The 13,297-nt window shown below is 47.7% G+C and overlaps 1 protein-coding gene across 1 annotated transcript; it reads right to left on the minus strand.

Moving 5' to 3' along the window:
* Positions 1-542: 542 nt before the first annotated feature.
* On the minus strand, positions 543-4,929 carry LOC136829958 (putative uncharacterized protein ENSP00000383309). The gene is made up of 5 exons (XM_067089134.1): positions 4,584-4,929; positions 3,549-4,428; positions 2,729-3,492; positions 1,757-2,267; positions 543-696 (listed from the first exon to the last, which is right to left on the minus strand). The coding sequence occupies exons 1-5, from the start codon at positions 4,927-4,929 to the stop codon at positions 543-545; spliced, it is 2,655 nt and encodes an 884-aa protein (XP_066945235.1).
* Positions 4,930-13,297: the final 8,368 nt, after the last annotated feature.

Consider the following 13,297-nt stretch of genomic DNA (forward strand, 5'->3'; position numbering starts at 1 on the left):
GGCCACTTTAGTCGACATAGTCATAGCGGTCTTCAACAGTGTCCTCGCTCGGAATTGAAACTAGGTTCCTTCAGCTTGATTAGTGAGAAAGGCACTAATTACACCACAAGGCCTATCATGTGACCTACAACTCCCAGAGACATGATTTATTTGAAGCTCTTGTTCAAGGAGCATCTGTTTGCCCTACAGTTCAAAGATCACTCAAGCCAATTAAGACTCACAGTTATGCTGAATGTCCTTTTGTTGACTGACAAGAACAGAACTGATTGCGCCACAAGGCCCTTCATGTAACCTGCAACTCACAGTGACTGATTTTCATTCTAGTTTGAGGTTTTTGTCTGACTTTTGTGCTACCTAGAGATCTTGCTCATGAAGGAGTGCTTCTGCTCTACAGCCAGCACTGGCTAGCTATCATACCAAATGAGGTTTCTGCTCAAGAAGCTAGTTACCCAATGAGCTACATCTCACACTTTCCTGATATTCATTTCAGCTGGACCTCTAGCTGACTGAGGAGCTTTGTCTACCTTGAGCTCACTTTGAACTCACACTGACAGTCGTGCTAGCAAAGGCTCCTGCTCAGTGAGCAGCACTAACGAACCACAGCTCTCAGTGACTGCTTTCCTTGGTATCCGAAGCTCCTGTTTATGGAGCATCAGTGTGACCCACCATTCATACTGATGTTCTGTCTTAGAAGCTCTGGAAAGGTTACTCAAGGAATTAAGACATATAATTGAATTAGCTGTCCAAAGGGAAGTCTGATTTTAACAAATCGTGCTGTGGAAGGACCTGTGACCAGGTAACCTGATACGCTTCCCAATCCTAAGTTGCAAAGAGAACAAGAAGGAAGAATGAGAATTGGTGTCGCTTGACTTTAAAGCAATCTATGGACCTTCTGCCTCGGGAAAAGCAAAAGAAGTAGAGATTTCCAAAACTTTGCAACAGAGGAAAAGACAGTGGCTGATTATGATTACTGATATCCAATGGAGAAGAAATTGTTTTGACATCTTTGAAGCGTATAATAAGAACTGATATACCTGTTGCATAAAAAAATTTCATCCGTTTTTGAGTCTTGCAATTTCGCAGTCCTGAATTTCCTCGTTTAAAGTTTTGTGATATGTAAAAGTCGAGTTCTTAGTATGTAGGTTATCGATCTTACACACGGAAAAATAAATATAGACTTAAATCGCGTTTTATGTAGTAGGATATTTTAATCGGCAAAATAAAGCACGTTTGATCTTTGTGCAGTCTGTGCGAGGGAATAGCATATGAAACAAATCTCTTAAAACAAATATTTGTAAGAATATCCGATGATTTTCAATCAGTCGAACTATCCTTCATAAGAATCAATTATATTTATACTCGTTAAGACCAAAAACTCCTTTCCGAGCCTCCCTTAGCGAATTTACGACACTTTATCCAAACGGCCCTCGTCAAATACCATCTGGTAACATCAGTCGTGCATCGACGCCAAGCCAATAAATAAATAACTCGGCCCAGCAGCCATTTCGAAGCAATAACAAGTCTGTCTCCGTTTAGCCACGTCATGGAACGCTCTTTTCTCGCAGCGCGAGAGGCTCGCCCTTAAAGCTGCGTTTCCAGACAGCTGAGGTCTTCCTCGTCTGGAAGTACCTCTACTACTACTATTACTGCTGCCGCTACCACCACCTCCCCCCTGAGGCCTCTCTCTCTCTCTCTCTCTCTCTCTCTCTCTCTCTCTCTCTCTCTCTCTCTCTCTGCCTGCATCTTCTTCCGCTGCCTTTCCAGGGAGCACACAATCGTCGCCGCTGCCTTTTCAGGGGCACCTCGTCGCTGCTGCCTTTCCAGGGCACCTCGCAGGGAGCACACAATCGTCGCCGCTGCCTTTTCAGGGGCACCTCGTCGCTGCTGCCTTTCCAGGGGCACCTCGTCGCCGCTGCCTTTCCAGGGGCACCAATCGTCGCTGCTGCCTTTCAGGGGCACCTCGTCGCTGCTGCCTTTCCAGGGGGCACCTCGTCGCTGCTGCTGCCTTTCCAGGGGGCACCTCGTCGCTGCTGCCTTTCCAGGGGCACCTCGTCGCCGCTGCCTTTCCAGGGGGCACCTCGTCGCTGCTGCTGCCTTTCCAGGGAGCACACAATCGTCGCTGCTGCCTTTCCAGGGGGCACCTCGTCGCTGCTGCCTTTCCAGGGAGCACACAATCGTCGCCGCTGCCTTTTCAGGGGGCACCTCGTCGCTGCTGCCTTTCCAGGGGGCACCTCGTCGCTGCTGCCTTTCCAGGGGGCAATCGTCGCCTGCTGCCTTTCAGGGGCACCTCGTCGCTGCTGCCTTTCCAGGGGCACCTCGTCGCTGCTGCTGCCTTTCCAGGGGGCACCTCGTCGCTGCTGCCTTTCCAGGGGCACCTCGTCGCTGCTGCCTTTCCAGGGGCACCTCGTCGCTGCTGCCTTTCCAGGGGCACCTCGTCGCTGCTGCCTTTCCAGGGGGCACCTCGTCGCTGCTGCCTTTCCAGGGGCACCTCGTCGCTGCTGCCTTTCCAGGGGGCACACGTCGTCGCCGCTGCCTTTTCAGGGGGCACCTCGTCGCTGCTGCCTTTCCAGGGGGCACCTCGTCGCTGCTGCCTTTCCATGGGGCACCTCGTCGCTGCTGCTGCCTTTCCAGGGGGCACCTCGTCGCTGCTGCTGCCTTTCCAGGGGGCACCTCGTCGCTGCTGCCTTTCCAGGGGGCACCTCGTCGCTGCTGCCTTTCCAGGGGGCACCTCGTCGCTGCTGCCTTTCCAGGGGGCACCTCGTCGCTGCTGCCTTTCCAGGGGCACACAATCGTCGCTGCCTGCCTTCCATGGGGCACCTCGTCGCTGCTGCTGCCTTTCCAGGGGCACCTCGTCGCTGCTGCTGCCTTTCCAGGGGGCACCTCGTCGCTGCTGCCTTTCCAGGGGGCACACAATCGTCGCTGCTGCCTTTCCAGGGGGCACCTCGTCGCTGCTGCCTTTCCAGGGGGCACCTCGTCGCTGCTGCCTTTCCAGGGAGCACCTTGTCACTGCTGCCTTTGCAGGGGGCACCTCGTCGCTGCTGCCTTTTCAGGGGCACCTCGTCGCTGCTGCCTTTCCAGGGGCACCTCGTCGCTGCTGCCTTTCCAGGGCACCTCGTCGCTGCTGCTGCTTTCCAGGGGCACATCGTCGCTGCTGCCTTTCCAGGGGCACCTCGTCGCTGCTGCCTTTCCAGGGGCACCTCGTCGCTGCTGCCTTTCCAGGGGCACATCGTCGCTGCTGCCTTTCCAGGGGCACCTCGTCGCTGCTGCCTTTCCAGGGGCACCTCATCGCTGCTGCCTTTCCAGGGGGCACATCGTCGCTGCTGCCTTTCCAGGGGCACCTCGTCGCTGCTGCCTTTCCAGGGGGCACCTCGTCGCTGCTGCCTTTCCAGGGGCACCTCGTCGCTGCTGCCTTTCCAGGGGCACCTCGTCGCTGCTGCCTTCCAGGGGCACCTCGTCACTGCTGCCTTTCCAGGGGCACCTCGTCGCTGCTGCCTTTCCAGGGGCACAATCGTCGCTGCTGCCTTTCAGGGGCACCTCGTCGCTGCTGCCTTTCCAGGGGCACCTCGTCGCTGCTGCCTTCCAGGGGCACCTCGTCGCTGCTGCTGCCTTTCCAGGGGCACCTCGTTGCTGCTGCCTTCCAGGGGGCACCTCGTCGCTGCTGCCTTTCCAGGGGCACCTCGTCGCTGCTGCTGCCTTTCCAGGGGCACCTCGTCGCTGCTGCCTTTCCAGGGGCACCTCGTTGCTGCTGCCTTTCCAGGGGCACCTCGTCGCTGCTGCCTTCCAGGGGGCACCTCGTCGCTGCTGCCTTTCCAGGGGCACATCGTTGCTGCTGCCTTTCCAGGGGGCACCTCGTTGCTGCTGCCTTTCCAGGGGCACATCGTCGCTGCTGCCTTTCCAGGGGGCACCTCGTCGCTGCTGCCTTTCCAGGGGCACCTCGTCGCTGCTGCCTTTCCAGGGGCACATCATCGCTGCTGCCTTTCCAGGGGGCACCTCGCTGCTGCTGCCTTTCCAGGGGCACCTCGTCGCTGCTGCCTTCCAGGGGGCACATCGTCGCTGCTGCCTTCCAGGGGCACCTCGTCGCTGCTGCCTTTCCAGGGGGCACCTCGTCGCTGCTGCCTTTCCAGGGGCACCTTGTCACTGCTGCCTTTCCAGGGGCACCTCGTTGCTGCTGCCTTTCCAGGGGCACCTCGTCGCTGCTGCCTTTCCAGGGGGCACCTCGTTGCTGCTGCCTTCCAGGGGCACATCGTCGCTGCTGCCTTTCCAGGGGCACCTTGTCACTGCTGCCTTTCCAGGGGGCACCTCGTCGCTGCTGCCTTTCCAGGGGCACCTCGTCGCTGCTGCCTTTCCAGGGAGCACCTCGTCGCTGCTGCCTTTGCAGGGGGCACATCGTCGCTGCTGCCTTTCCAGGGGGCACCTCGTCACTGCTGCCTTTCCAGGGGCACCTCGTCGCTGCTGCCTTTCCAGGGGCACCTCGTCGCTGCTGCCTTTCCAGGGGCACCTCGTCGCTGCTGCCTTTCCAGGGGCACATCGTCGCTGCTGCCTTTCCAGGGGGCACATCGTCGCTGCTGCCTTTCCAGGGGCACCTCGTCGCTGCTGCCTTTCCAGGGGCACCTCGTCGCTGCTGCCTTTCCAGGGGCACACAATCGTCGCTGCTGCCTTTCCAGGGGCACCTCGTCGCTGCTGCCTTTCCAGGGGCACATCGTCGCTGCTGCCTTTCCAGGGGGCACCTCGTCGCTGCTGCTGCTCGGCACCTCGTCGCTGCTGCCTTTCCAGGGGGCACCTCGTCGCTGCTGCCTTTCCAGGGGGCACATCGCTGCTGCTGCCTTTCCAGGGGGCACCTCGTTGCTGCTGCCTTTCCAGGGGCACATCGTCGCTGCTGCCTTTCCAGGGGGCACAATCGTCGCCGCTGCCTTTCCAGGGGCACCTCATCGCTGCTGCCTTTCCAGGGGGCACCTCGTCGCTGCTGCCTTTGCAGGGGGCACCTCGTCGCTGCTGCCCTTTCCAGGGGGCACCTCGCTGCTGCTGCCTTTCCAGGGGGCACCTCGTCGCTGCTGCTGCCTTTCAGGGGGCACCTCGTCGCTGCTGCCTTTCCAGGGGCACATCGTCGCTGCTGCCTTTCCAGGGGCACATCGTCGCTGCTGCCTTTCCAGGGGGCACATCATCGCTGCTGCCTTTCCAGGGGGCACCTCGTCGCTGCTGCCTTTCCAGGGGGCACCTCGTCGCTGCTGCCTTTCCAGGGGGCACATCGTCGCTGCTGCCTTTCCAGGGGGCACATCGTCGCTGCTGCCTTTCCAGGGGGCACATCATCGCTGCTGCCTTTCCAGGGGGCACCTCGTCGCTGCTGCCTTTCCAGGGGGCACATTGTCGCTGCTGCCTTTCCAGAGGGCACCTCGTTGCTGCTGCCTTTCCAGGGGGCACCTCGTCGCTGCTGCCTTTCCAGGGGGCACCTCGTCGCTGCTGCCTTTCCAGGGGGCACCTCGTCGCTGCTGCCTTTCCAGGGGGCACATCGTCGCTGCTGCCTTTCCAGGGGGCACCTCGTCGCTGCTGCCTTTCCAGGGGGCACCTCGTCGCTGCTGCCTTTCCAGGGGCACCTCGTCGCTGCTGCCTTTCCAGGGGCACATCATCGCTGCTGCCTTTCCAGGGGCACCTCGTCGCTGCTGCCTTTCCAGGGGGCACCTCGTCGCTGCTGCCTTTCCATGGGGTACATCGTCGCTGCTGCCTTTCCAGGGGGCACCTCGTCGCTGCTGCCTTTCCATGGGGCACCTCGTCGCTGCTGCCTTTCCAGGGGGCACTTCGTCGCTGCTGCCGCTGCTGCTGCCTCCCCTGGGGGCGCCACCACCCCGGCCTTTTCTGTAGGGAGTGTCTGGAAGGTCCCCGGATCATCTAGGATAACGAACGATATGGCAGGTGCTGCGATTTTGATGTTGACGTTCACAGGATACTGCGATGTCTTTTTGACAGCTGGGGTTTCTCTCTCTCTCTCTCTCTCTCTCTCTCTCTCTCTCTCTCTCTCTCTCTAAAATGTATTTCAAAATGTTTCCTAATCTTCCATATGGTAAACAGTTTTAATGGTAGATACGATAAATGTTTTTTTTCTGCTGAACATTAGTTCTCTTCTCTCTCTCTCTCTCCTCTCTCTCTCTCTTCTCATCTCTCTCTCTCTCTCATTCTAAGCATACGATGAATGAATGCATTTCAAAATGTTTTCCTATTCTCATACTGTAGAATTTTTTCTACAGACATTATTTCAGAACTCTTCTCTCTCTCTCTCTCTCTCTCTCTCTCTCTCTCTCTCTCTCTCTTATTCTAAATGTATTTCAAAATGTTTTCCTAATCTTTCATATGGTAAACAGTTTTAATGGTAGATACGATAAATGTTTTTTTTTCTGCTGAACATTAGTTCTCTCTCTCTCTCTCTCTCTCCCTCTCTCTCTCTCTCTCTCTCTCTCTCTCTCTCTCTCTCTCTCTCTCTCTCTCTCTCTCTCTCTCTCTCTCAATCTAAGCATTACGATGAATAAATGCATTTCAAAATGTTTTCCTATTCTCATACTGTAGAATTTTTTTCTACAGAACATTATTTCTCTCTCTCTCTCTCTCTCTCTCTCTCTCTCTCTCTCTCTCTCTCCCTCCCCAGTGCTTATGCTTTCCCTTCGTCCTGTAACCTTTATTTCCCTCTTGAACTCGTTCTTCGCTTATTTGTTCCCTTATTGCTTTGAAATGGGTTCGTTCAGAGCTGGCTACTACGTATCTATCCTCGGTATGCTAGAGTGCTAACGCGCATGCGCTCGTAGACAAGGAAGTGCGGTTTTTACTCATAATTATTTGAAATCTGACCGGTTTCTTTAATGTCACTTCCGGGCGTTTTTATTTTATTAAAATTAATATTTAGTTTCTCTTATGTCCTGACCAATTTTAGATTGTCTCATTATTATTATTATTATTATTATTATTATTATTACAAGCTTGGTGGCACGTGCTACGTGCGCTGGAACCCGGAGCTGCTGTCTCCCCTACCCTTGCGAGTCCCTGCTTACCCCGCCCCCACCCGGGATGTACAAACAGGTTTGCAGGACGAAGGTGGATGTCTCCCTTACCCTCCCAATCCCCTACCTACCCCGCCCCCACCCGGGGTGGACAAACCAATTTGCAAGGGGTGGGTGGCATTGTCATGTCTCCCCTACTGTCACCCAGGGGAGGACAAACAAGATCCACTCGGATTTTATTATTATTATTATTATTATTATTATTATTATTATTATTATTATTATTTACCCTTGCATTGTATATCTTGGATGAGGTTGGTAAACTCAAGCACATTCTGCTCTGGTTCGACCCACAGCAGTCAGTTAACTACCAAGTACACATTGCATTGCTTATGTCAATGGAATGGAGTTGAATTTTGTATGTTATGCTTTTGGTTCCGTTCAGTGTCTTTGTTTGTTTTGTTTATTAGCAGAATAACTCAAAATGCCAATTGGGGATAGTTATGGAATTTTTACCAGAGGTGGTCTTCATAACTTCAAAGACTGATCAGATTTTGGGAGACATAGGAATGTAATTTCTTTGGCATCGATTTGATTTTGGGAGATATAGGAATGTAATTTCTTTGGCATCGATTAGATTTTGGGAGATATTGGAATGTAATTTCTTTGACATCGATTTGATTTTGGGAGATATAGGAATGTAATTTCTTTGGCATCGATTAGATTTTGGGGGATATAGGAATGTATTTTCTTTGATATCAATTAGGTTTTGGGAGATATAGGAATGTAATTTCTTTGGCATTGATTAGATATTGGGAGAGACAGGGATGTAACAGTTGGCATAGATTAGATTTGTGGAGATACAGGAATGTAACAATTGGCATCGATTAGATTTTGGTAGACATACAATAAGAATATAACATTTTTGGGAGTTTTAGGAATGTAACCTCTTTGGCATCGATTACATATTGGGAGACATAGAAATGTAACACTTTCGGCATCGATCAGATTTTGGGAGGTACAGGAATGTAACACTTTTGGCATCGAGTACATTTTGGGATACATAAGAATTCAACATGTTGGGGAGTGATTAGATTTTGGGAGACCTAAGAGTGTAACATTTTTGGGAGATGGGACCTTTTTTGGGCGGCTGGTTTGATAGCACAGTCTTTGTCAGGTATACCCTGTTTCCTGAAGTTCTTCAATGGGTGAGCGGGTTCCGTTCTCAGCTACCACTCTGTTGGTCGCGAGTTCGAATCTCCGACCGGCCAGTGAAGAACAAGAGGAATTTGTTTCTGGTGATAGAAATTCATTTCTCGCTATAATGTGTTCGGATTCCACAATAAGCTGTAGGTCCCGTTGCTAGGTAACCAATTGGTTCTTAGCCACGTAAAAGTAAATCTAATCCTTCAGGCCAGCCTTGGGAGAGCTGTTAATCAGCTCAGTGGTCTGGTTAAACTAAGATATACTTAACTTTACTGTGCATATGCAGACATATATATATATATATATATATATATATATATATATATATATATATATATATATATATATATGTCTTATTAAGAATAAACTTTTTAGGATGATAAAATGAGTTAATTTTTCCTCGCTCATATTTAACCTTTACGTTCGTTTTAAGCTTATCTCATTTTGCATATTTTTTCCCGCCTATGTTTTCTTTATTTTTTTTTATTTTTTTTTTTAGCCTCCGTGCGTTTTTAATCCCATGTTTTACCCTTTCTTTTATTCTGCATTTTTCTAGTTTATATTTTTGAATTTCATGCTTTTGAAAGCACAACACCTCGTTGTGCTTTCAACTATTTTCGAGGAATAATTCGTTCACTTCCTCCTCATTCTCTCGTGAGCGTCCATCGCGCATTCATGCGCATCTAAGGGAGTGGGGATACTCTGCGCATCCTTCCCCCCCCCCTCTTCCCATTCCCTCCTTTCCCTAGATGAAAGCAGTACCACCACCCACCCCTCCCCCCTCTACTAACCTGCTTTCGAATGCACGAGAGGATTCGGTCCTCCGCCTACGCACCTTTTTTTCTTTCTTTTTTTCTTACTTTTTTGTTCTAAATTGTTGAAAAGGGCGAAATTAGGTTTCGGCACTTGGAGGTCCTTTCACTTTTCTTGATTCAAAGAAAATGACGCGTTTTTTCCGTCTTGCATGTCAAGTGGAGAGGAAGAGAGAGAGAAAATATCTTAATTCACTCACTCTGGGAGAGAGAGAGAGGAGAGAGAGAGAGAGAGAGAGAGAGAGAGAGAGAGAGAGAGGAGGCGGGGGCCGTTTAGACCTGAATGCCTTCCAATCCATTAACGGTCGAATATTCTTTCCGACATTAAATTTTACACATTAATGTTTACAGAATCACGAATGATAACAATAATAATAATAGAGAGAGAGAGAGAGAGAGAAACGTACAGCACACTAGCTCGAGGTAAAGAGGAATAGATGGTTGAGACCTTTCATATATTCTCTAAATTTAAAGAGAGAGAGAGACCAAACAACTCAAGTTGACAAGTAAAATGTTTAAGATAATATTTTCCCATTATGTCAGGTATAACCAACCTGTTTGAGATAACATAATCGGATCTCATATTATAAACGAATTTACAAAGGAACGAGAACAAAGTGTGTCTGTATATTATATATATATATATAATCTTTAATACTGTTTCCTTTAGAGGTTTGGCTTAAGGAGGTGCTATATTACCGGTCTCCAGCAAGTATTCTGGTATGAAGTGGCTAGCTCCGACCTATTCCATCCATGGTTTCGACCCACTGCAGTCGACTGACGGCGACGCACACAATTTTTGTTGAAACGTGCGGACGTAAAAGTAGTTTAATCCAAATCGAGACCCTTGATTGGCTGAGAGACCTGATCAGTGAAACGCCCGCCCATGTGCGTGCTCTCTCTCTCTCTCTCTCTCTCTCTCTCTCTCTCTCAGACAGTCTCCAGTGGGTGGAGAATTAAGCAGAAGGAAGGAGAGAGAGAGAGAGAAGAGAAAAATGAAGAGTGACAAGTGTCGCAGGGAGAAGAGAGGTCTTTCTGGAAATCAGGCATAATTGATGCTGCTTGGAAATCAGAATACCCTCCCTATCGTGGGAATAGGTTTCGGGTTAGGCTCTCTCTCTCTCTCTCTCTCTCTCTCTCTCTCTCTCTCTCTCTCTCTCTCTCTCTCTCTCTCTCACTCTCTCTCTCTCTCTCATATATATATATATATATATATATATATATATATATATATATATATATATATATATATATATATATATAATATTAAACCTACAAACGTTCTTTAATATCCAATTCTCTCTACCTCGGAAATAATATATTTTCATATATGTTACCCAAACAGGAATTTTTTAGTTGATAATCAGTTCGTCGTCTCGTGGGCTCGAACCACGGAAGACAACAAGAACTCAGGACTACAGTGACGCGATTTTAACCACACGGCCAACAAGTGAGGTATGAGTAGATAACGACTCCCACCTACAAATCCCCATCGAACTCAGGTATTTGTATTTAGAATCGATATCAACCCACCTCTGCCATGCTAACCATGTAGTGCGTTTGTCGCACGCAGCCATATTGTGAATGAATTTTTATCACATCCCCGTGATTCATATACAAGCATTAAGCTACAAACGTCCCTTAATATCCAATTCGCTCTACCTCAGAAATAATATATTTTCATATATGTTATCCGAAGGGGAATTTTCTTAGTTGATAATAAGTTCGTCGTCTCGTGGGCTCGAACCACGGAAAACAAGAACTCGGGACTATAGTGACGGGGATGTAGAAGATAAGTCGGATGAAAAGATGCGAATTGGATGGCACTGGTTGTTGTTATTATTATTATTGTTATTATTATTATTATTATTATTGAAAATGCACTCAGAATCATATGGAAGTAATTAGCTTACGAAATTACCTTCTAAGTTATTACACGAAAGAAAAACCAAAGATGAAAAAATATATATATTTATGTATGTATGTATGTATGTATGTATATGTATATGTATGTATATATATATATATATATATATATATATATATATATATATATATATATATATATATGGAGAAAGAGAGGCGTCTCAACATGAACTTATAGCAGATTTCGGAAAATCCCAGTTGATATCGAGAGAATATATTTATGTCCTTCCTACAACCGGGAATCAGACAATTTTTGAATGATGTACTGAGAGAAATCTCTGATAAGTTTAGAATTACGTACTGAGAGAAATCTCTGCTAATTACTACCACCAGTCTAGCAAAATATCGAATAAAAAATTTAACAATGAGAGAAATCATTTCCTTTTCTTCATAACCAAGATACCCCTGGCTACCTGCAAGCGCGATTAATGACGAGAGAAATTTCTTTTCCTCTATAACCGAGATCTTGCCGATGACTTGAGAGAGCTCATTTAATTATGAGAGATAAGATTTTGGGGTTTATCTTTTTTGTCACTTATCGGTAGGTGCGAATCATTGGCAGTTCTGATCTTCTAATCAATAGTTCTTCCCTTATCTGGTCTCCAGACCTTATCTGTCGCAAGGTATGGACTTTTAAAGCGTCTGCCGGTACCGTTTCAGACCTTGTTCCGCTCTTTGAAGGCCAGGTAGAACCTGCCAGGCAACCCGTTCTCACATAAGTTCTGATGAAGTCAGCAATCATATTTATGTCTTAGCTTTCGTAGTTTCTCTCTCTCTCTCTCTCTCTCTCTGTTTTTCTAAAGCTGATTTGTTAAATATTCAATTATTGAAACGAAGGCTCTCTCTCTCTCTCTCTCTCTCTCTCTCTCTCTCTCTCTCTCTCTCTCTCTCTCTCTCTCTCTCTCTCTCTGTTTTTCTAAAGCTGATTTGTTAAATATTCAATTATTGGCTCTCTCTCTCTCTCTCTCTCTCTCTCTCTCTCTCTCTCTCTCTCTCTCTCTCTCTTTTCTCTCTAAACTAATTTGTTAAATATTCAATTATTGAAAAAGAAAAAATCTCTCTCTCTCTCTCTCTCTCTCTCTCTCTCTCTCTCTCTCTCTCTCTCTCTCTCTCTCTCTCTCTCTCTCTCTCTCTCTGTTTTTAGAGCTAATTTTTTAAATATTCAGTAGAACTAATTTGTTAAGTATTCTAGTTATTGAAAAGGCTCTCTCTCTCTCTCTCTCTCTCTCTCTCTCTCTCTCTCTCTCTCTCTCTCTCTCTCTCTCTCTCTCTCTCTCAGCATGAGTTGAACCCAAAGGAAAAGTATGCAATGTTGACGACGAACGTAAATCTGATGCAGCCTCTCAAAATAAACAGAGCCCTCATACGTGTTCAGTCAACAAGTCTTTCAAAGAGATGTTCCGTGAAACTTCAGTCATTTTCATTCGTCCGCGTCATATTTCTGTCAGAAAATCTTCTTTCTTTTGAGAAGATAAATTTCGGATGCACGAGATCAAACCCTACATGTCACTCAGTTAGAGGTAATTTTAAATGTGGAACTCGGTTCAGCTATTGTAAAATCTATATATATCATACTGAATTCTGAAACGTTTGTTTGTTTGTTTGCACGCCGGAAGTTAAACGGGGCTGGTGATGCCCGTAGACTTCCCCCTGCCCTCCCCTCCCCAAATTTTCAACATTAAGTGACCCACCGGGTCATGGGTGGTCTAGTACCAATTATAATTGTAGTATTATTCCATGAAGACCTCCTAACTGCAATTTCCCCACTTCATGGGGGACTTGTTTATATCTTTTCATTTTTCTGTTCCGATTCAAGTCTTACAAAAGTGAGCTTACTCAAATACAGCGAGGAAATCTAGAAGATAGGTTCCTATTCTCTATAGCTTAACATCAAAAATACGTGTACTACGTGAATGTGATCAGTAGATTCTGTGATAATAATATGAACAGAAATAATAATAATAATAAGAAGAAGAAGAAGAAGTAAGAGGAGGTCCTGAAAGATATAAAGAATGGATTTCAATAATCACCAGAACCTCCTTCAACTATTTAGCTATTTTGTCTTACAGAGAGGCATAAAAAAAGGTTAAGAAAAAGTATACCACCTGCTTTTGTAGTTCCAGGTCCAAGAGAGAGAGAGAGAGAGAGAGAGAGAGAGAAGGTTGACCCTGTGTTTTGACAACATTGGCTGCTGTGAGAGGAAGGCTCTCTACTTTTTCTTCTTCCTCCTTTCATATAGGGTCAGTAACTCTGGTCTTGTACCGATACTCCTGGTTAGCAAAGATTGGCAGGTTCTGGACACAAGTCGTCAAGAGGAATTTTGTCTGTCTTCATTATCTTGGTTTATAATGGCATGACAATGGCTAGTCT

Source organism: Macrobrachium rosenbergii, chromosome 45 (genome assembly GCF_040412425.1).
Source record: "Macrobrachium rosenbergii isolate ZJJX-2024 chromosome 45, ASM4041242v1, whole genome shotgun sequence".
Taxonomy (NCBI): domain Eukaryota; kingdom Metazoa; phylum Arthropoda; class Malacostraca; order Decapoda; family Palaemonidae; genus Macrobrachium; species Macrobrachium rosenbergii.

Excerpts from the sequence above, each read along its gene's own strand:
- LOC136829958 (XM_067089134.1), bottom strand. The coding sequence starts at position 4,929 with ATGAGGTGCCCCTGGAAAGGCAGCGGCGACGATTGTGCCCCCTGGAAA. Across the intron at positions 4,429-4,583 it reads GGAAAGGCAGCAGCGACGAG|GCAGCAGTGACGAGGTGCCC; the intron begins GTGCCCCTGGAA and ends GCCCCTGGAAAG. Across the intron at positions 2,268-2,728 it reads GGAAAGGCAGCAGCGACGAG|GCGACGATTGCCCCCTGGAA; the intron begins GTGCCCCCTGGA and ends GAAAGGCAGCAG.